The 23,668-nt window shown below is 45.1% G+C and overlaps 2 protein-coding genes across 2 annotated transcripts in view; one reads left to right on the forward strand and one right to left on the reverse strand.

Annotated features, from left to right (window-relative positions):
• The window catches only part of LOC115391637 (NACHT, LRR and PYD domains-containing protein 12-like), a 435,710-nt gene that overhangs the window by 52,531 nt on the left and 359,511 nt on the right, over positions 1 to 23,668 (reverse strand). The window lies entirely within an intron of this gene.
• Positions 170 to 13,154, forward strand: LOC115391260 (carbohydrate sulfotransferase 6-like). Its single transcript, XM_030095383.1, has 2 exons — positions 170 to 365; positions 9,729 to 13,154. Exon 2 carries the CDS (start codon positions 9,763 to 9,765, stop codon positions 10,960 to 10,962), a length of 1,200 nt encoding a protein of 399 aa, XP_029951243.1. The 5' UTR covers positions 170 to 365; positions 9,729 to 9,762; the 3' UTR covers positions 10,963 to 13,154.

The following is a 23,668-nucleotide window of genomic DNA, read 5'->3' on the forward strand; positions in this document are numbered from 1 at the left end:
GTATGGTGCCTGGTGCTCCGGGGAGCTCTGGGCTTCTTGGCCGGAGGTGAGCGGGTTGTCCGGCCGCTGCCCCCCTCCAGCCGGGGTCCCGCCCCCTCCTCCTACCACCCAGCACCCTCCTCTCTCTATCTCGGAGCGCCAGCCGTCGCCCAGCCCACTGCCGGGGAGCCTCCGCAGCCTCTGGCCACGTCTCAACGCTGCGCTTTGTGCACAAGCGGCCGCTGCCAGGAACTTTCTCCCGGCAGCTGGTGTCCGAGCACCGGGGGGGAGGAGAGCCGAGCCGAGCACCGCGCGGCGGAGGGACCGAACGGGCGGACGGACTGAGGACTCAGCACGCACCGGTCCCGGGCTCCGGGCAGCTCCAGGTGGGAGACTTTATTCTCTAACAGAATGGCTGGATACAGATTAAAACGGGTCTTTCCGCTGCTGACCGTCTTTTTTTTCTCTCCTGTTTGTGGTTCAGCACGTAAATTAACACTGAACCAATCCCACGAGACACTTTCCATCAGTTTAAAATCCAAACTAACTTAAAAAAAAAAAAGTTTTTTCTCAACTTTTAACCAGACTCAGATTTTTTTTCCTTCTTCTTCACTTCGGAGCGGGTAGTCCGCGCGCCGGGCTCCGCAGCACCCCGTTAACCCGGCTCCGTACAGCATGTACCGGGTAACGCGGGGCTCTTCCCCCCTCATCATCACCCACCAGTTCACCCTCTGATCACACTCCCTGTCCCGATTTCATTAATTCGATCATCAAATGTGGCTCTTGAAGTTGACCCAATGTATTCAGCATCAGTTAAATAATTTAAAGCAGTGTGGTAGGAGCAAATATGATCCTTTTGAATGTCTCCTGACAGGCATTTAATTTTTAATACTTGTGCTTTTCAGGTTAACAGCCGTAGTCCATATCTGAATGTGAAGGTGCGAGGATCTTTCTTGAAAAAGACATCTTTATCCGTGAAAAGTCAGACTAAATTCAAACAGATTTAGGACTGAAGCCATTCCAAAATGTTTTAATCTTAATTATAATAAGTCTGAAATCTGTCCAACAGCTGCAGATGTGTCTTCCACTGTCAATATAAGGGATATTTTCAGGGATTAAGTCTTCAAACTTCCCCATTTAAAACGGTTTCTGGAGTCAGGGCTGCCACTACTCTGAAATCAGTCCAAAATCAGTGTTGAACAGCTAGAAATCTCCTTGAACCAATTTGAAATTAATCTGATCTCACCCCACAGCCTCTTTGAGTTAGAGTCAGTATAAATACGTCAGGGGTTTATAGAGGGGCCAAAATTATATGGAAATTAAAAATTTGACAAAATGTATGGAGATAAAGCATCAACTCTGTCAGTCACCAACCACGTGTTCAGGTATGGGCCCCATCTCAGCAGATATGTATCTCTATTGTCTCCTGCAGCTTATATAACACTCTTTCTTAAGGTGAAACTTTACCCATTTGTATTGTCCGCCCATTGAAGAGGTTCACGCTTATTCCAGTTCGTTACTGCTCAGTCTGATTCCAGTATTGAGTGTTCAGATGTTGAGAAGAAGCAAACAACACATTCTGTTCTCCAAGTACTGAGGTAAATTGACTGTTAAATAATATAAAATGTTTATCCAGTGTTAATCTTAGTAAATTACCGCTGTAAGTGTTTCAATGTTCCCTAATCCACCTGACACATCCAGCAGGTTGGAGGGTCTGCAGAGGGTTCAATAAAATCAGCACAGCCTCATTATTCCAGTAATGATCACTATTAGATTGCTGAACATACGTAATCTGAGAGTTTCTGCAGACATTGAGTCGTTCCTTCTTCATTATTAAAAAGAAAAAAAAAACTTTTTCAATGGAAGGCTTAAAGGCTGAAAATTCTTCGTCTTCGTCATACTCCTGTCTTATTTATTTATCAGCTTCATGACCTTTATGTAGAAACTGAATAATCTTGTGTAATTTATCTGTTAAACTGTTAAAACATAGACTCACTCTATAATTTGTTTACAATAAGTCACTGAAGTTGTCTTCAGAGTCGGATTTTTGGTTGTAGATTATGAAACAATTTATGAACACTGCGTAGTTAATCTATTGTAAGGTTACCTGAGTCAGTCCATTTCTTCCAAATGAATACATATTGTGACGTTAATCTTTAACTTCGGGTTTTGTCACATACTAGCAGCTTTATAAATCCTATTAAGGTTCAAACAAACTACGTCAACCTTGAGAACTTCCTGCATATCTTTGAAGGTGAGAGATAACTGAGTGAGCACTCCGATCTTCGGATGTTTCACTGGACTGACTGCTCAGTGTGCTACCACACTGATACCTGGGGGATGTTTATGCTTGAGACCAAAACATTAGGAGCCCCAGGAGTAATTTTAGTAGGTTAATGAATCATTTAAATGAGCTGCCAAGGATTTCCAGTAGATAGTTCATTTCAGGGGGCACAGTTCATTTTGACAATGTTAACTTTTCACCATCCAGAAGTACTTTTCTAAATTTTATGCCAGTGTCTCTAACATATTTAATAAGGGTCGGGATGAAAGGTCATACAGATTTTACAGTGCAAGAGTGTGCCAATGTAGCGGCTCTGTACTCTCTCTCGCGTTGTGACGGAATCAGCCAGGACACTCGATCTCTTTGGCATCGATCCGCCGTTTAATTCTGGTAAAAACACACGTCGTCATATACTCTCACAGTCGCGCACGTGAAGTTTGAAACTTGCTAAAAATACAAAAGAAAATATTACCTATAAAGAAAACGTGCTACATTTATTCAGCATCTTGTTTCCACAACTTACCACGGCGCCGGACACAGCAGACTGAGAAAGTTATGTGGGGTGAAACACCCCAAGTCTGCAGGGGCCCGAATGTACGTCACATCCGGTCACCGTGGGAAATTATTATAATACTGCACAATATGAGATGGCAAGTGGAATCAATTTTTACTCCGCTACTCTAAGGTGTGATAATTTTTTTCCGGGCCTGTTGAATCTAGCTGGAAAACATCGCTGGGCAGTCCCTTGTAGAGGGTAGCGCCTCAGATTTATCCCAATGTAGCCTGATACCCTTGACACCAATAGAACAGTATCATCTGCACACAGCAATTTAGCGGAAGTGCCATTATCCATAGTTTTGATAAACTTTGTATAACCTTTGATTGCAGTTATTCTCAAGGCTAACTATACAGATTTGGTCTGTATTTACAGAGCTTGCAGATATGTAGAACACCCACATGGAATCAGTACCAGGAATGGACTCTGGCAACAACAAAAAAAAAATAGCAGAGCTTTTCCTTTTAGTTAAGGAAGGTGCAGATAGTTATATTAAACAGTTCATCAATTTTTGAAACATTTTCATGAAAAAATGCACTGTGCTAATGGAAAATATAATTGAAGTCCTCAACTAGTGGCTTCTTTCAGATTGTTGGCAGCCAGGAGTTGGCAAACCTAACCTGAAAAAAAACAAAAAAACTGGACCAAATGTCGTCCTGACATTTTAAAACACTTGGATTTTCACAAGAAGCGTCTCCTGATTGGAACCAACCTTCACCAGAACTGAATGTTGTGAAGTCCTACCACCGTCACAAAGCCTTTTAAAGACTTTAAATACCGTAGTCACACCCGGAGATGTAGTGCAAGATGCAAGGTTAAGCTTAAGCAGCTGAAGTTTCACCGTGTCTTGCCCAAAGACACGTTGACACTTTGACAAGGTGAGATGAGGGATCTAACCTGTGTTTCTACCGTTGCCTTAAGTCCTTGGGATATTCTGCCCACCCAGCTGATCACACAAGGAAAAGCAAAGAATGTAAATATGCCACACCTGCAAACCGGTGAGGATGAGAAGAAAAGCGGAGTCATTCTGACAGCTTTTCATTTCTCTTTGGTAACTGCTGTCCATCATTCCACCCAAGCCAAAACCACAGATGTTGTCCTTAACAGCTTCAACCTGTTTTCTGAACTCTTTAGTAACATTTTGGTCTCCATGATTTCTGCCATATTCCTCTGTGAGTATTCTTATATGTGGAACTCCTCTTACTGGTTTCAAATTCTCCTCCAGAATCTTCATGTTCAGCACTCGGCATCCAGCACCATGCCCAGAAGTCCTTCAAAACAGCAGCTTCCGGTGCCTCACTGGCTCATTTTCTATGGGCCTGTTTACACGACAGCGATTTCTTGTGAAAACTGCAATACTTTTGTTGCTTTTTGCGGCTCCATTTACACAACAGCTGTGCTCGGAGCCTCTGAAAATGCAACTTTTTCAGAACGTCTCTTGCGGTGGAATTATTTGAAAATGGTCTGGTTTCATTAGAAAAACAAATAGCAGCGTCAACTCATGGCCCAACATGGAAACGACGTCTACATCTTCTTCAGTGTTTCTGTCTTTGTCGTGTAAAAGGACATCGTTTTCAGAATGTCAGCATGACATTTTGTTGCCATTTAATGCAAAAACTCTTCTTATTTCCACGTTATGCAGCAGTCGTGTTACTGATGGTAACAAATGGTCCTTCAGGGTGTTTTCTGTGGTAATAGTAGCTCTTGTTTAATGTCTGCTTCCACCTGCATCGCTGTGAAACGTCTGCGGAGCGTTTGGGGAAATTATGTGAAGAAAGCCTCTGACTGCTCGATGTTGACAGACTGAAAATCTGTGATCGTTTCAGAAGTTTATTTATCTTCCACAAAGTGGCCTGTGCAGCTGCACAGCATCCTCAGGCAACCCCAACACACACACACACACACACACACACACACACACACACACACACACACACACACACACACACACACACACACACACACACTTTTTAATTGCTTTATCATCAACAGACTTTTGTAGTCATTGCGTCACATCTTGTTACTCAATCGATGATTTAAACCTTTACATAACTTTTTACTCGCTCTGTGTTTCTGCAGATGGATGTGCGCTTCATTTTTTTTCAAAGTTATGCATGAATAAGCTGTGTGACATCCCGTGATAATATGATGATGTCGTCTAATGTTTCAGTAGTGATTTTATGTAGGTGATGTTCAGGTCTGTGCGCTTTGGGATTTGTTCTTAGCAGTCCTCTTTCTCTGGCCACTAATTTAAACCAGCTGCAACTGGACCATGTTTTTATTAGGGGTCCTCCTAGAAGAGGAGCAGCTTGTTGGCTTTTTGTCTTTTAAATCTTCCAGAGTGTGAATAGAAAGATCATTTATCACAGTTCAGTCTTTTTTGACATGCATATGGATATCGCTGTAATGATTTGCAGTATATTTTGCAGCCCTGGTTGGAAACAGTCACTAGATTTGCACTTGTTTTACGATTGGTTTGGTAGTTTTGCATTTGGTGTTCTCTAAGTTTTGAACAGCATTTGAAACCTGATTTTAAAGGTGCATTGAGGAGTTTGCACGTTTTATGCGAAACAGCGCCCCCTGCAGGCCTTGGCCGTAATGCAGCTTAGTGAAAAACTCGTCCCTGTGGCTCGCGTGCACGGAAGAGGCGAACTCTGTCTTCGCTCGTTTAGAAGCGCTCAAGTAAGATTTAAGTTTCTTTTACCTGGTGGAGTCTGTGTGGAGCTGTGGCAGTGCTAGAAGCCAGTCTTTTCTTACTTTCTGGGAGATCCTGCTCAGTTGTTGCTCACTAAGCATCTGGCGGAGTAATGGCGGACAAAACGAAACTTAACGAGCTGGAGCGTGCATTACGTCATTCCTTTCAAATTCTCCACAAAAAAATCCTGGTGCCGGACCGGCACTGTGACTTTCAAGTGACAATTTAGCGCTGTTAGAGGTACTTGTAATGAATATGTCAGGGCACATTGTACACATCATTAAAAAATGTGTAACATATTTATGGTGGAAAATAAGTATTTTTAAGGTTGTAAAACTCCTTAATGCACCTTTAAACTGGTTTTGAACAAGTTTTCAGAATTGGTTTTACACTGGTTTTTGAGTGCTTTTACACTTGGCTTTACTCAAGTTTTAAATGAGGTTTTATACAAGTTTTCAACAAGTTTTCGACTTGATGTTACACTTCTCATATCTCCGTTTTAGACTAGGTCTGCATACGGCTTAAACTTGGGTATGCAGTGGTGTTTTAAAGTTGGTTTCATATCAGTTTGGAAAGAAAGACATTTTCCAGGTTGAAAACAGAACCATCCTCACACGTGACTCCACTGTAATCCCTGTGAGAGGCAGTGGTTCTCAGATAAGAACAACTGGATATGCTGTAATAGGCAGTTTCAGATTACGTTACATTTGTTTGACATTTAGTTTCTGTTCTGAGGTGTGACCAGGAGGAGGACGTCAACCAGATAATGTTGCCAGAAGGAAGAGTGAAGAATGAGCCTCTGCAGGCGTCTTTCTCCTCCATGATGGGATTGCTGATAACTGCACTCTTATGTCACTTACATACAAAACTGCAGTTCTAAGAGGTTTTCCAGTCCAACGATTGATCAAAACATGTCTGGATCAAGATTAGGCACAATACTGATTCACAATTAAATGTCTACAACCTTGTTTCAAACAGCTCAGGGTACACAAGTGTAAAATACGTTCTAAACTAGTTCAAAGCTCCGTCTCAAACACGGAGTCTTGTGTTGGTTTTTGGTTGCGGATCTGTTTTGGACTGCAGCTGGTGCTGCTTCACATGCAAATGGTATACTGCAGTAATTACACCCAGTATGTGCCAGTTTATGCTTATTTTTGCGCTCATTTGGGACTAATTTCAGGGTTTAGTTAGAACAGTTTAAGACTACCTTCAGGCTTGGCGTCACAAAAAATTTGAATTTATTTTACACTAATTTTAAGACTTACTTTTACGCAGTAGTTTTAGATTCTATGTTATATTATTTCCAGACTTGCATTTACACTAGTTCTTTTTTTTCAATAGCTTCAAACTTGGTTGTGGACTACTTTTTGACTAACTTTAGACTTGGTTTTTCACTGGTATTAGACCGGCTTTTAAACTCAGATGCAGTCATGCAAATGCAGTGCTTTTTCAGCATGTTCATTTCCTCATATATTTGAATGTGAAGGACATCTTTTACCAATGAGAGTCACTGGGTTTCTCCACGTCTGACGTGGCTGCATTGAACTACCATATGTTTCATATAGGCTGTGGTTTGGCCTGCACATGGTCAGGTTTACGTCATAGCCATGAGTCCACGGCATCATAAATACTTGGCTTCAGAAGGGCTCCTGCGCCACATTTGCTTTTATACCATTTGTCTTTTTCCATCCACGCGTAGCACAGGCAGCAACGTGTGAAGATGGATACTTTAGGTTCCTGCGTTTAAAGCCTTTATGTAGTCGGAGGAACATGATGAATAAATCACTCTTTCATAAAGTTTTTAGAATTAGTCTTAAACTATGTTTGTATTCATTTCTGAGTGTATTTTGAAGAAATTTCAGATTTGATTTTGCACAAATTTTGGAATTGGTTTGACACCAGGTTTGTACTAGTTTTAAACTCATTTTAGACTAGCTCCAGATGTGGTTTAAACTGGTTTTATTCTAGGTTTGTACTTTTTTTTTTTACATTTTGCACAAGTTTAATTTTTTTGACTAGACTGATCCTTTTACCAGTTTTGTCTCAGTTTATAGAAGCGGTGTTGAAATAATTTGGACAAGTTTAAACAAGTGATGGACTTGACTTTTAAGTGCTCATGGGCTTGATATGAGAGACTGGTTTAACGTGGGCTTTTGGCGGTCTTTGATTTAGCTGGTTTTGAGCTGGTTTCGGACTTGATTTTGGACAGAGGTCCTCCAGATCAAGACTCTGATTAAAAAAAAAACACACAATTAAATAATCCCAGATTTTCGGACTCAGTCGGGGTGAATTTATTCAAGTCAAATTCTCCACTTTCACTGCAGAAACTCACGTCATGAGCGAACTGCAGGTTTTAGACTTCAAAGGAATTCTGGTGATATATTTGTCTGGTGTAACTCCATCAGCACGCCATTAAAAAAAAGTGTAAACATTTGCTCAGGGATGAAGTCTTGTTTGGCTCCGATCCCACATTGTTAAAACGTCCTGGTTTGTTCAAGGAAACAAAACCAGATATGTTAATCTTGGTTCACACCTGAGGATCAGTCTGAACAAAGAGTGGAGAAGCCAAGTCTGCAAACCACCAGCAGGGATTGCTCTGGGTGTGCACACAGTCTCACCACCAAGGGTGCTGAACGCACGCACGCACGCACGCACGCACGCACGCACGCACGCACGCACGCACGCACGCACAAATGAGTCATTAAAATGGATCACTGGATCAATTCGAAGTAGATTTTTCTAATTAAAGTCAGGATGTTGTAATATTCACAAGGCATGACCTGAAGTTAAAGCTGCAACTAACAATGTTTCTGATAATTTTTTTGCAGTTCAGGAAAAAAGCTTTTCTCTTGTTTTATTTTAAATTTCTCAAGGAGTTGAACTCCTCTTAAATGTATCTGCATAATGTAATGGAATGGAGTCAAAACCTTGACAAGAACAAGTTCTTCATCATTAGTCGTTTGAGCTGGAGCCAACTTGCTCAAACTTCTGTTTAACATCAGCGAAACTATTTAGAAGCAAAGTTTATAGATTTCTAAAAGTGTGTCTATTACCAGATTCAAAACCAAACAACTCTCAGAAAAACCTGAAGCTCAAATGCAGTTTAAAACCAGTTTGAAGTCACAGCTTGAACGATGAATTCGAACCTAAAAGCAGCAACAACTCACAGCACGGTCCCTGTCCAGTGCAAGAGCAAGTCCAGAAGTGACCCTGTTTGCTCTGCAACATTTCAAGTAAAGATGCAGTTTGTTATTTATTTGCAGGTGTGTCTCCGATAAGCTGGTTGTTAAGTGTGTAAAGTATTGCGTGTACATGTGCATGCAGGTGTGTGCGTGGCAGTGAGAGAGCTGTCACCTGTAAATGCGATGACAGATTCCTGACAGGTCGAGTGAGGTAGAAGGGATGTGAGGTTTCTGCCCTGAGGATCTGGAGGTGAGTCGCTCCTGTCAGGACTTGTCCCATCAGCTAAACACATTAACATCTCTGGGATCACGTCAGCATGCAGGAGGAAGCCCCTCTGCTCCTCCCCACCTCCCCACCGCCTAAACAGAATCTATATTACACCCACTTAAAGCCGACAGTGTTTGCCAGAATCAATTGTAAAATTCCTAATTGTTCATTAAAGTGGTGGCCTTTTTTCAAGTTATTTATCAAGTTTGCGTTTGACTTTTGAATTTTCAGAGCCTCGGGGCCCTCGGGGAGAGGTGACATTGCCTGGTCGTTAGATTGATATATAAACCTGCTCTGGTCATGTGTCAACCCATAAACCTGCTTTTAGAAATTAGTGCTTGACTGCTGTTCATAGTTACTTTGAAAAAAAAAAAAATTAAAAAAAAAAAAGTAGTGGAGTTACTTAGCTTAGTGACTGAGATCACGTCTCAGTTTAAAGTTTGTTTTCGCTCGTCTTTCCTGATAATTCTGAAATGACTGTATTACTGTAGTGTTGCTGTGACACACTTTTGACGCTTGATTCTTTATTTAGGGATGAAAGTGTTTTTTTTCTGGTTGCTTGTGCTAAAAGTTATAGGAAAACACTGGTCTTGCTCTTTGCCCTTGCTTTTAAGACCAGGACCATGACACCTTGAATTTTACCATTTGTGGAAAATTCCCGTAGAGAGGATGGTGGCGTCTGCTCCTAACGGTCAGTGCTGCCATCGCCGCCGGCTGCAGGCCTGTCACTCATATTCTCTGTTTTTCCTTCTGTGTTCCTGCAGGAAGAAACTCGCAGGACGACCGTGATCGTCAGCCATGATGCCCCGCTGCAGAGTCAACCTCAGCACCATGATCTTCCTGGTCATCCTGCAGGGGGCGGCGGTGGTGCTCTTCTGCGGCTGGTACGTCCAGCTCAACCCCTGCGGCTCCGCCCCCTCCAACGGGAAGGTTCACGTGGTGCTGCTGTCGTCGTGGCGGTCCGGCTCGTCCTTCCTGGGCCAGGCGTTCAGCCAGCACCCGTCCGTCTTCTACCTGATGGAGCCGGCGTGGCACGTGTGGACGCGGCTGCAGAAGCCCGGCGCCCGGTCGCTCCGGATGGCCGTGCGGGACCTGATCCGCAGCGTCTTCCAGTGCGACCTCTCGGTGATGGAGGCTTACCTCCCGGACAACCACAACGTGTCGACGTTGTTCATGTGGAGCCACAGCAGGGCGCTGTGCTCGCCGCCGGCGTGCCCCCTCACGCCGCGCAACCAGCTCAGCAACCAGACTCTCTGCATGCAGAAGTGCGACGCTCGGGGCCTGCAGAGGGCGCAGGAGGCCTGCGCCACCTACAGCCACGTGGTGCTGAAGGAGGTGCGCTTCTTCGAGCTGGAGTCCCTTTACTCGCTCTTTCAGGACCCCGGCCTCGACATTCGAATCGTCCACCTGGTGCGAGACCCGCGGGCTGTGATGCGGTCCCGGGAGGCGTCGGCCAAAGCCTTCATGAGGGACAACAGCATCCTGCTGGAGCAGAGGAGCGTCCCGGCCGCCGAGGTGCAGTACCAGGTGATGCAGGAGATCTGCCGCAGCCACGTCCGCATCAACGAGAGGGCCGTCCTGAAGCCGCCGCCGTTTCTGAAGGGCCGCTACAAAATGATCCGCTACGAGGACCTGGCGCGCAACCCGCTGGAGGAGATACGCGCCATATACGAGTTCGCGGGTCTGGAGATGACCACGCAGCTGGCAGAGTGGATTTACAAGGTCACACACGGGAAGGGCAAGGGCGCCAAGAGCGAGGCCTTCAAGATCACCTCGCGAAACGCCGCCGACGTCTCGCAGGCGTGGCGGACGTCGCTGCCTTACGAGAAGGTGAAGCGTATCCAGGAAGTGTGCAAAGGCGCCATGTCGCTGCTGGGATACAGGACGGTGAGCAGCGAGCAGGAGCAGAAGAGGCTGGACATCGATCTGCTGGTGCCCCGGGAGCCGTACCAGTTCAGCTGGTTACCGACCAAGACGCAGCATCCCGGCGATGATTAGCAGACGTTAGCGCAGCAGAGACTCCGCAGGAAGTACGAACTGCTCCCCGGCCGGTTTCAGGCTGTTCTGGGTACTGCAGACTGACCGATGCACTGTATGAACGGAGGAAGCTCTACCGGCGGGAAATGTGCCATGTTAACAAGTTTCACAACATTTGGAGTGCAAAGTTACCTTGATCCTCAACACTCCTTCACAGGATGAAGCATTTCAGAAGTTTTTATGAACCTTAAATGTAACACAAATCCTGAAAGTGAAGCAATTTAACCACTAAGTAAAAATACTTAGTGCTACCCTCTGTAAAGATTTTTTTTTTAACCCCGTGCTATAATTTTGCTCCACTCTTAAATCATGAGGAAAGGAGCCAATGAACTAGAGCGAAAAACATCACGTCACTGATTTTACTTCTCAGTCATTTTGAAAAAGCATCAAGAAGCTACAATGTTCCGCTGAGCTGATTTTCTCTGTCATTTTCAGTCAGAAGAAAAAAAAAAAACGAGATTTAAGAGTTCACAGCTGTTTATTATATTTTATTCTGTCTTGACCTGCTGCAGCCACTCGCTCTTTGAGCAAAAGCACAATGCAAAACAGACATATCAGTCCAGTTATTACATCTTTTTCCCTCCTCACACCAGAAGAACAGCTTCCAACGCTTTTCTAACCACTCAAAGTTACAGTCAAAATCAGCTCCTTGTAACTTTGTAGCCTTCTGTTATTTTTATACTTTTAACTAAGACGTCTTGATGAAAAATAAATATTTCATTAAAACAGGCATTTTTTAGCATTGAATTTCCCACACGTATGATGGAGACTCATTTATGAAATGATTTATAGCACAAAACCAAAAGTTGTAACACTTCGGCTATTTATGAAGACTTTGAACTTGGAAAGCAAGATATGCAACAAAAACTATTAAGTCAGTGTAAACTTCATCACGTGTGATTTTTAAAATGTGTGCAACTGTTTTTCGTTTGTTTTTTGTTTTTTCTATTATTTGAAAATAGATCTGTGAAATCCAAATGTCTTAAAAAAAACACACCTTTCCTTTTTAGACCCTATTTCCAGTATGTTTTCAAGTGAAAACGGTACATGACAGAGTCACTGAAAACAACTTGCTCTCTCTGGAGTTCATATCACATCCCAATGGTTGTGATCTGTATGACTCTCCCTCTGTTTCCCCAAAGTGGTACGGACCAGTATGACAGGTTGGCAAGGTGTTTACTGTGAGCAGATAATTATCACTTCGTCAACTGCGTGACTGTTGTTTCCTGATATGTATGCTGTTCCTGGTATCTAAGTTCCTTTGGCGAATTGTTGGTTCGTTTTCGTTTTGTTATTTTACATTTTCACACTTTTTTTTTTTAGATAATATTATTTATTAATAACTAATTCTATAAACATCACAGCACCACTGTCTTCAACCATCGTAGCAAAACAAATTATTCAATTGATGTTTATTAACATCAAAGTACATCGCCTGGTGTGATGTGTCCATGAAGGCACTCAGTGGAAAAAATGTCCTAAAAATTCTGAACTTTTTGAAAATGCTCTGAATCACTACAAAAAAACAAGCAGCAGCACCCAATACTTGCCCAACATCAAAACTACATCGTTTTTCAAAATGTTTTCGTGTAAACGCAAAACTTTTCTGAAACTCAAACGCGATTAGTTTTGTCATGAAATGTTGTGTAAACGTGTCGTTGAAGTGAAGTTGGAGAGAATGTGGAGTTCACTGAAGCTTTCAACACATCGTAAATCTGTGAAACTCATCTCTCGCTGCGAGTTTTCCTCGTGTGTCACAATCGGTGACACATTTCTCGCTGACAGATATGAAGATGTGGCCGGGCGTGAATGTGCTCACTGTTCTTATTTATGTTTGTACATTATTTTAAGTGTTGAGTGATTAATTAATAACGACGCACTATAAATGACTTGTGCAGTTTGACAGCGATGGAGGATCAGAGCATGTCGGAGTAAAGTCGTGTTGATTTCCGTCTTCTTGGTGGGATTACAGAGATTCCGACACTGTGAGGAGTTCTGATATTTATTTTGATCGATCTGTTCGTACCATGAGCTGTGAAGACATTTCCTTTGAATGTGGATTTATAAACTGTGATAAAGTTGAACTCAACTCTTCAAAAAAAAAAAAAAAAAACACTTGACATGTGTGTCTACTTCAAAATAAAAAACCCTGGTGTCAAAACTAAAAGCTCTTGAGTGTGTCGTACTTGTTACAGAGTTTATCTCATGCCTCTTTTCTGAGGTAGTTTTAAATGTCCTATGAATCCTTTCCGACAGTTGGAACATCAGAAAGGCCTCAGAGGCTCCTCTGACTGCTGCTCGCGACATGAAGGACTGTTGTGGCTCTTTGTGTGTTTTCTGCAGCTGCCGGAGCTCAGAATGCAGCCAGGTTTTTCTGTCTGAGATAACAGGCTGCAGCTGAGACCGAGACCGGCCGTGTGCCATGCGTCTGATCGGAGGAGGAGGAGGAGGGACGAAGAAGAGGAGGGTCTGCAGAGATCTGCAGAGCTGTGGATCAGGGTGAGAACATCGTGTTCTGCTAGTGACAGAGGAAGGCAGAGTGTTTCTTTATCAGACAAGCTATTCCTTTGATTGGCCCACAATGGGAGAAATTCTGATTGTTACAGAAGCAAGTGGACAGAAGAGTAGCAAAAGAAAAGAACAAAGAATAACTATGTAAAACAGTAAGAACAGTAACAATGACAGTACAAATATGACCGTGGCATAATTTACATTCTTATGAGAGTAATGTTGCTGTTCATTGGAAATACACCATCGATGTTGATCTTTTTGCACAGAAAAAATGAATAATGGGTGTATACTGCACACAGAACAGTATTCAACATGAAGTGTGCAGTATGTGGAATTGTCCAGGTTGAAGGTACAGCCCTCTTTCCACAGCAACAATTCAAGTGGAATTGCAAAGAAATCTTCCTCCAGTGGAAGTCGCGAAAAGAGGAGATGGACAAGGGAGTAGGATCGAGTGTAGTTTATTAAAAACACACCAGTGACCGCTGTTGTCCCAGAAAGCACCACACTGACAGATCAATTCTGCCTTTTTAACCCCCACCGTCAGTTCACCACACCTTCCCAAGTCACCAAACCCCACCCGTTCAAATGTGATTATTTCCCCCTCCCAGCAGACACCACACTCCTATCTTTTTTTTTTTTTTCTCTTCTCATGAGTGGCCCAAAAACTCTTTCTTAGTTTTACGTATCTCCCAAAGAAGAGTTTTATGTCTTCCTGGTCATCCCAGTAAACCTTTTCTGGCTCCACCACAGGCCAGTGGCTCTGAGGACATCATGAGTAAAACCACGCTGCCAGGTGTTGGACCACATCAGTCCTGCCTTTGCGCTCTCTCACCACCCTGCAGGCTGTACAGTGGAATTCCCTCCATTTATATGGCCTGTACATGCTGTAGTCTCTCCTCCAGCTGAGGTGTAGCTCGATCAGAGACGGACTGTCCTTCACCACCAGCAGGTACCGGGCCAGGTCCCATACTGTGGGGAAGTCATCAACGTGGATGAAGGCCTCGGGGGGCAGGAAGCGCTCGTAGTTCTTCCTGGACGGACCCAGGACCACGGGGATGGCGCCGCCCTGCACCGCGTTCCACAGCTTCTCCGTGATGTAGTCGGTGTACTGCGAGTTCTCGAAGGCCAGGTAGAACCGGTACTGTCGGATCAGCTCCACCACGTTCTCCTTACCAGGTGGGATCGGTGTCCCCACCCCCCCGAACACGTCGATTTGAATGTACTCTTTGAGGTGTTTGTAGAGGGACACGCGCTCCAGGTTCTCCCCCCAGTGGCTGACCACCCAGGACACGAAGCCGGGACGCGGACTGGAAGTGGACGATGTGTCCAGCCGATAAGCAAAAGAAGCCATTGGAAAGTCATCCAAGAATGCGTTTGGGATTACATACCCAACAGGCAGAGCGATGTCAGAGTCTTCACGGTATGTCAGTGTGAGGTTGTACAGTCCTTCATATTCCCACAGCCTCAGTGAATTCGCAGGATGGTTCATGTTGAACCAGATCCACTTTTGCCCAGGCGGTCGTGACTCCTGAGGCAGAGACCAGTCGCCGCTGTTGATCACATCGCGGTGCGCGATGAGCACGGCGTGGGCCCGGCTGTACAGCCTCCTGTCACCGGTGATGGTACACCCACTGATCCCAAAGCTGTGCCAGCAGTCGGGAGGTTTCCCCCCTTTGTGAAACCACACCAGGAGCAGCGTGTCTTCACTGCTCGGCTCTGAAAGAGGCGCAGATGGTTCAGCCGGTACGCAGACTCCTGGAAGCAAAAGAAAAGTCATTGCTGCCAAACAAACCAAAGAGTAAATCCCTTTAAAAGAAGAGTTCTTGCGATGGGATGGCGCTGAATGCATGTTTGATCGCAGAGCAGCCAGTTCGTACCAAACAAGTGTTTCACTGCCCAACATCAACTGCAGGGAAGGCTGTGTAACTCTGACATAAAACTATGTGTCACCTGTCTCACCCATCTACAAAGAATTTCCCTCAGGCATCAATGAAAAATTTCTCTTTTATTCTATCCCACTTAATCCTGTGCAGGGTCATAGTGTGCTAGAGTTTTCAAAAGGTGGGGGCAGGCTGTACCTGAACATGTTACCGGTCCGTCACACGTTCACGACGAGGTCACCAGCTGACCTCACGTGTGTTTGAATCAAATGTTTAAACAGGCTGCCACAATTCTGTTGAATAAACAGACTTATAAATCTACACAGTTACCATCATTACCTTGATTCATTGTTTCTTTAAGGCACGACTACACTGTAAGGCGGTGGGAGTGGCAGAAATGTTTTCATAAGAGATACATACGGTGGAACTCACTGATGATCGGCGAGCGAGCGTTCACAATTAGCAGACCTTCATCGAAGAACGCTTTTAAATAAATGTCAAGGCATTGTTATGTGGGTGTGTTTGTGTAGCACACCTTTTTTTCCGTGTTCTCATTAGCTTCATGACACACAGACACAAACACACTGTTGAGCTACATATTTGTGGTCCACGACTGTTTGTCTTTGTCGCTTCTTCGATCCATCCCCACTTCCAGCAGTGCTTTGAGTAAAACCCGGGTTACTAAACAATGTTGACGAGGGAAAACAAGTTGTTTTTGTGATTTAGTTTCAGAAAATGTTCATATTTACACAGCAACTATTTTAAAAAAACAATGTCTGTTTTACATGGCAAAGGTAGAAACTCTGAAAATGATGTGGTTAGCATGATGGGCTAGGAGTTGGCGCTGTTGTTTACTGTCCTCTACAGAAGGTCAGAACATATTAGAACACAAACCAAGCACGTAGTCAACGGAAGTGTCTGCAGAACTCAGAGACAGTATTCTCTCCAGGCACAAATCTGGGGAAGAATCTGGAGAGATTTCTGATACACAGTGGCCTCCATCATCTGTAATTCCAAGAAGATCAGAACCGACAAAACACTTCTAGAGTCGGAGGATCGGGGGAGCTGCAGAGAATTGACTGCGAATCTCATGGTGACTCTGTCTGAACTCCAGGAGAAGCTTCCAGAAGAACAACCATCTCTGCAGTGGGCCAGCGGTCAGAACTGTTGGTAGAGAAGTCAGAAGGAAAACACTACAGGGTAGAAGACACATGGTGGCCTGCCTGGAGTTCACCAAGATGCACCTGAAGGATTCTAAATTTCCACAATTTTCCGACAGAAACTGAATTCTATGGAGACAAAGATGGAACTCTTTGGTTCAGTCACCAGTCACCTCTCATCACCAGGTCAATACCATCCCGACAGTGAAGCCTGGTGGCAGCAGCAGCATGCTGTGGAGAGCAGGAGAGCAATCCAAAACACACAGTCGAAAGAAGACTTCAGTCAACTCTGTCATGGTTCTTGAGTTCCCCAACCAGAGACAAGACTTGAAAATTAGAAAAGCAGTGCATAATGTTTATTTCTGGAGACTTTAAGTAGTCAATGAGCCTCGTTTAAAGGACTGAATAACTGGTTTTCAGATTTTTAGCTTCAGGGCAGGAATTTTCCTCCACCTCACAGTCACAGCATTTTGTGTCCTCGCAAAAGTTTCCTCATTTTCTAAGTGTTTCCTGAGAAGACGATCATTTCGTTTCCCTCAAAGTTCCTGACAAAATCTCCAGCTACACAAATAAACAGCAGCTTTTTCAAAAGAAAATGATAAAAAACAATATTTCACATTTCAAATATAAATCCAAAACAAATAAACTAGTAAGAGGTGGGGAGATTGCAAGAGAAGAAGATATGACCTAAAAATATATTTTTTTAAATAACTGACATAGTGGAGTTTTTAGGTAAACTGCTGTAAGTTTAGACTGCTGGAAGTGTAAACGTGACGGACTTTCTCTCTCTCTCCCTCCCTCTGCCCCTCCTTCAGGTTCTTCTGTGCTGAACTGAAATTCTCAGGCAGGTGAGAAACAAGTTCCAAAACCTCCTTGATTGTTTCATAAAAAAAGAAACACAATGAACAGAAAAACAGGTAAAAAGCATCTTGTTCTTATTTGTTGGTCTTTTTCATTGGACAGCCTGTTTTGAATCAGATGGTTTCACTGCGTGAAGTCAAACAGAGTGTTTGCGCCCTCTGTTGGTGCTTTGTTGCACTGCAAGCTTTCTCCAGGTGACTGGTTCATTTGTATTTGGTGAGTTTTTATATTCACTTTAAGGTTTTTTTGGTCATTGTGCGTCAGTTTTTATTTGTTTGACTGCTAACAACAGGCTAAACAAACATGCTAAACCTTTTGGGGAGGAAAAACCCAATTTCGTCTTCATTGAGATGTTGCTATGCCACATGCCTCCTTGAGTGTAGACCACCAGCACCAACATTGCTGCGCCGAGCCTCGGACTCTGCCCACGGAAGTTGATTGTTTTTGTTTTTTTTCCTGACCACCTAGCAGCCTTTCCCAGACACTCTAGCCACTACATTCAGTCTTTCTACTCTGAGTAAAGTGGCGTTTTGCCAGGAAGGAAGCTCTGGCACCTGACCGGCGTGGCAATTCTGGACTGTGCGTCTATCTCTTGTGCTTCAGTGACAAAAACTGCTGTGAGGCCACCGATGATGGGCTTTCAGCCTTTTTGTTAGATGAGGACAAGCATCTCTGACTTTTCAAGGACTTCCCAGAAATAACCTCTCCTACGTTCTCGGCACCAACAGTCAAACGGGTTGGAGCGCCATAATGTCACAAAGGGCCCCCAACCTACACCAGAGCGCGACACCTCAACCTGAAACTCGCTGAAGCGAAAGCTGAGTTCACTCACAAGGGAGAAACTGGGCATCATCTGCCACTCTGACAGCCCGTGGCTGCCCTGCTGCACATCTTCCTCAAACCCAATGGTGCCCGGGTGGGGACTACCATCGCCTCAATAACAAAACAAGACCCGACCGCTACCTGGACCTGGTGCACAGGTATCATCAGATGCCACTGCACCCTGCAGATTTCCCCACGACGGCAGTCATCACCCACTTTGGGCTGTTCGAGTACCTGCACATGCCATTCAGGTTGAAGAACGCAGCCCAGTCATTTCAGCGGTTGATGGACTCAGTCCTCTGGGACGTGATATTCATTCTCATCTCCTTGGATCTACTTGGATGCTATTCCATGCCCTCAGTCAGTGCGCTGTCAAGGAGTTCCTCAGCATGGTAACCTTTCATCACTGCTTCATCCCACGAGCCGCCCACATGATGCAACTGTTATATGAGGCACTTAAAGGTGAATCCCCTAGCCAGGCCATCAGCTGGACTGAGGAATGTGATTTCGCTTTCAAAGAGTTCAAGACAATGCTGGCTCAGGCAACACTATTGGCGCACCCATCAACCACGGCACCCATCACCATCACCACAGATGCATTGGATTATGCAGTGGGTGGGGGACACCTGGCATAAATAATAATAAAAACATGAATATGTGTGAGTCAATATGAGACTGGTAAGATTGTTATTATGTGAAATTTTTAGGTGATAATTTAGATGTAAATTTGCTAAAAAAAAAAAAAAAAATTGACTTGACTTTATTTAAAAATGAAATTTTATAATTCGGCATTTTTTCACTTTTATAATAACCTAAATCTTTTGCTTTGATATTTCAAATCAAATCAAATCAAATCAAATTTTATTTATATAGCACTTTTCATATTTATAAAAACAACGCAAAGTGCTGAACAGTAAAAACAGTCATAAAAAAAGAAGAATTAAAGGTGCATTAAGGAGTTTTACAACCTTAAAGATACTTATTTTCCACCATAAATATGTTACACATTTTTAATGATGTGTACAATGTGCCCTGACATATTCATTGCAAGTACCGCTATCAGTGCTAAATTGTCTCTTGAAAGTTTCAGTGCCGGTCCGGCACCAGAATTTTTTCGGGGAGAATTTGAAAGGAATGACGTAATGTGCTGTTAGGTTTCATTTTGTCCGCCATTACTCCGCCAGATGCTTAGTGAGCAACAACTGAGCAGGATCTTCCAGAAAGTAAGAAAAGACCGGCTTTCAGCACTGCCACAGCTGCAGCACAGACTCCACCAGGTAAAAGAAACTTAAATCTTACTTGAGCGCTACTAAACGAGCGAGGAAGGAGTTCCTCTCTTCCGTGAACAGGAGCCACAGGGACGAGTTTTTCACTAAGCTACATTACGCCCAAGGCCTGCAGGGGGCGCTGTTTCGCATAAAACGTGCAAACTCCTCAATGCATCTTTAAAAAAAAAACTTTTTTTTTTTTTTAAAAACCGTGCCATCAAACAGTATGCATGACACGCGCACACACACAGGTTTGTATTTCTATCCTTGTGAGGACACTCATTGACATAATGCATTTACTAGCCCCTAACCCTGACCCTTATCCTAACCCTAACCCAAACCACAACAATGCCTAACCCTAAAGAAATGTTTTTGCACTTTTACTTTTTTCAGTAACAACAACATGGTCAAGAAAACACTGTTCCCCCTCATTAGGACCGGAAAAAGATCCCCACAAGGCACATCGTGCCAGGTTTTCCTATGTCCCCACAAGTATAGAAAAACACGCACACGCGCTTGCACACACACACACACACACACACACACACACACACACACACACACACACACACACACACACACACACACACACACACCCACACACACACACACACACACACACACACACACACACTCACTCCCATTATGTTGCACAGAACAGAGGAGACATAGCATGGCACTGAGCATCTTGACTCAATCTATTTATTAAAATGTGGTGGTCTACTGTGTCGAAGGCGGCACTCAGGTCCAGTAGAACCAACACTGTGAGCTTTTTCTTATCTAAATTCAACTTGATATCATTTAAAATTTTTAAAAGGGCTGTCCCGTCTCGGTACTGTGATTCACTCTAAAACCAGACTGATGTCTTTCTAAAATGTTATTTATCATTAAAAAGTCATTGACTTGGTTAAAAACCAGTCTTTCTAAAACTTTACTTAAAAATGGTAAGTTGGATACTGGTCTGTAGTTGTTAAGAACATTGGGGTCTAAATTGCTCTTCTTCAGAAGGGGCTTCACCACCGCCGTTTTAAAGGCAGTGGGGAAGACACCCGTCTGAAGAGAGCAATTCACGATATTTAAAATCTGTTCCTCCAGGAATCCATAAAATGATTTAAAAAGTGGTGTGGGAATGGGATCTAAAAGGCAGGTTGTTGATTTTACTTGGGAGAAACTCGACTAAGAGTCCTGCATCAACCAGGTCGAAACTGTCCAGCTCCTCAGCCATGGACAACGGTTCAGCTGTGTTCACTGATAAAACCTGTTGGGGTAAAAAACTTGACCTAATGTCCATGATTTTAGTTCTGAAGTGGTCTGCAAAGTCTTCACAGAGAGCGTCTGTTGGCACCTTAAAAGCTTTCTTAAAATTAGTGCCAGTTAAAATGTTGAAGGTGGAGAAGAGGAACCGGGGGTTGTCTTTATTGTCTGAAATACGTTGAGAAAAGTGTGAAGTTTGGGCCTGTTTAACTGCATTATTGTAAATTTTGAGTTGTTGACGTAGAATCTGGTAATGTCAACTTGGATTTTCTCCACCTTCTTTCAGCACTCCTGCAGTTTCTTTTCAGTTTGTTGATTATATCATTTTTCCTCCACGGGGGTTTAGAATGGCCCTTGACAGCTTTAGTTAAAAGTGGAGCTACTGAGTCCAGGCTGGACTTCAGTTTACTGTTAAAATCGTCAACAATAAAATCACAAGGTGCAGGTAAAATCCCAGCAGGAGTGCTCTGTAAAATCTCTATAAAATCTGCAGGCACTTCAGAAGTAAGGTAGCGTCTCCTCACTGTTCTCACCCGGGCTTCCTGCTGGTTAGAGCTGGTGATGTTAAAAAACACACAGAAGTGGTCAGACACAGCCAGGTCAACAACAGAGGACACACTGATGGACAGAGCGGGTTAGAACCAGGTCCAGGGTGTGTCCTTGGTTGTGAATTGGCTGTGTGACATGCTGTTTAAAATCTAAACAGTTTAAAGGGTTTAAAAATTCTCTGGACATTGAGTCCGAGATGTCATCAACATGTAAGTTAAAGTGCCAGGTAGTCAGTCAGCGGGGGATGTGTGGACTGTGTGCTGAATGTTACCTGCTAAAATGGAGCTGCCCAACGTGCTCGGATGAAGTCCGGCCGGGTGATAAAAAGCTGCGCGGTTCCAGAAAAGGTTAAAATTGTCAATGAAATAAAAATTGGAGGCTGTGCAGGAGTGTTGAAGCCAGGCGTTGAGGCTGAGCAGTCTGGAGAAGCGTTCAGCGCCCCTGGAGAAGGTCGGCAAAGGTCCAGAAATAAAAACCGACCTTCCACAGCTCTCCAACAGGTTAAAAAGGTCTTTAAAACCCTGCTTAGTGACCTCCGACTGCTGCCAGGCTGTGTCGTTAGTGCAGACGTGCACGATGACCCGGCGGACAGTGGAGGGAAGGGACTGCAGGAGCTCTGGGAGTCCATGGAGGATCGTGGGGATAGTAGCACCAGGAATACACCACGTGATGGCATTAAAAAAGCGAATATTCCTGATGCCACTGTCCCCAACCAGGAGAGACGGGGGAAAAAGGGGACGGGGCGAGGGCGACTGTGTGGCGACGATGTGGGTGTCCAGGGCTGGGGAGCACTCCGTCGGCGCAGCGGTGCCGCCGGCAGCAGCCACGTGGCTGGAGCGGTGATCCTGGTTCTGGTTTTCCCCGGAGCAGTGGTCCTGGCTCTCCCCGGAGCGGCATTGGTGACTTCCCGAGTGCCTCTTCACCGCCTCCCTGGTCAGCCTCCGGTGAGCAGCGGAGGTTGAGGTCCGGGATTACTGCTGCTGCGCTAAGGCCGACGGTGCACGGCCCGCTTCCAGGGTCACGGCAGGGGGCTGCAGCGGAGTGATCCGAGGCCGTGGCGGGGAGCTCCTTCTGCGGGGCTGAGGTGGAGTGGGCCAGGACCGCAGTGGAGAGATCCGTCTCCGGGGCCGGGGTGAAGAGATCCGGAGCCGTGGCAGAGCGACGGCGGTTCCTGGTGGTGTCTGGCAGCATGGCTTCCGGGGTGTCATGGCAGCGAGCGGCGGGCCCGCCAGAGGATGCGGAAGCAGCAGCGGCCGCAGCAGGCCGCGGACCCTCACCACCCGCCGGGCTGTCGTCGTACTGCACCAGGGCATGGAAGCGGTTCGAGAGGGGTAGTGGAGGCGAAGCCGCGGTGGGCTTAGCCTTCAGCCCCGCACTGCCACCTCCGCTCAGAAGTGCTGATGGTCTGGAGTAGAGCAGGAGGAGCCCAGGATGCTGGAGCGGTGGTGTTGTTCATGAAGGACGAGAGGATCATTGATTGTCCTACAGCCAGCATCCGGGCCTGCTCCAGCAGATCGTCTTTTCCCCTGAGATCCTCCGACGGCTGGCGGATGTCCTCCCGCAGGTCGGCGACGATTCTGTCCACCTTAACAACCAGGGGGTGCAGGCGAGGTCCGCGGTGCAACGCTGCGGCCGTGTTGGGCTGGCGGCACGGCCTCACACGCCGGTACCCACGGGAACGCACCTCTGTCCCTGGTGCCCGGGTTCACTACCGGTGTAACCTTGCTGCCTCGCCGCTCCTGATTCACCACTACCGGCTCGCCACTCGTAAGCCGCCGCTCCGCCTCAGTGCCACTGCTCTGCTTCTGACCCTGAAGTGCTGCGCGCTCGTCTCAGTGCTGCGCGCTCGTAATACACTATCGATGTTGATCTTTTTGTACAGGAAAAATGAATAATGGGTGTAAATTGCACACAGAACAGGATTCAACATGAAGTTTGCAGTGTGTGGAATTGTCCAGGTTGGAGACACAGGCCCCTTTACACAGCAACAATTCAAGTGGAATTGCAAAGAAATCTTCCTCCTGTGGAAGTCACGAAAAGAGGAGATGGATGAGGGAGTAGGATCGAGTGGAGTTTCTTAAAAACACACCAGTGACTGCTGTTGTCCCAGGAAGCACCACAATGACCCCACCGTCAGTGCGCCACACCTTCCCACGTCACTAAACCCCACCCCTTCAAATGTGATTAATTCCCCCTCCCAGCAGACACCACACTACTATCTTTTTTTTCTCTCGTCTCATGAGTGGCCCAAAAACTCTTTCTTATTTTTAAGTGAAGAAAAGTTTAAGAAGAGTTTTATGTCTTCCTGGTCATCCCAGTAAACCTTTTCTGGCTCCACCACAGGCCGGTGGCTCTGAGGACA

Source organism: Salarias fasciatus, chromosome 7 (genome assembly GCF_902148845.1).
Source record: "Salarias fasciatus chromosome 7, fSalaFa1.1, whole genome shotgun sequence".
Lineage (NCBI taxonomy): Eukaryota > Metazoa > Chordata > Actinopteri > Blenniiformes > Blenniidae > Salarias > Salarias fasciatus.

Coding starts and splice junctions, on each gene's coding strand:
- LOC115391260 (XM_030095383.1), top strand. CDS start 9,763: ATGATGCCCCGCTGCAGAGTCAACCTCAGCACCATGATCTTCCTGGTC.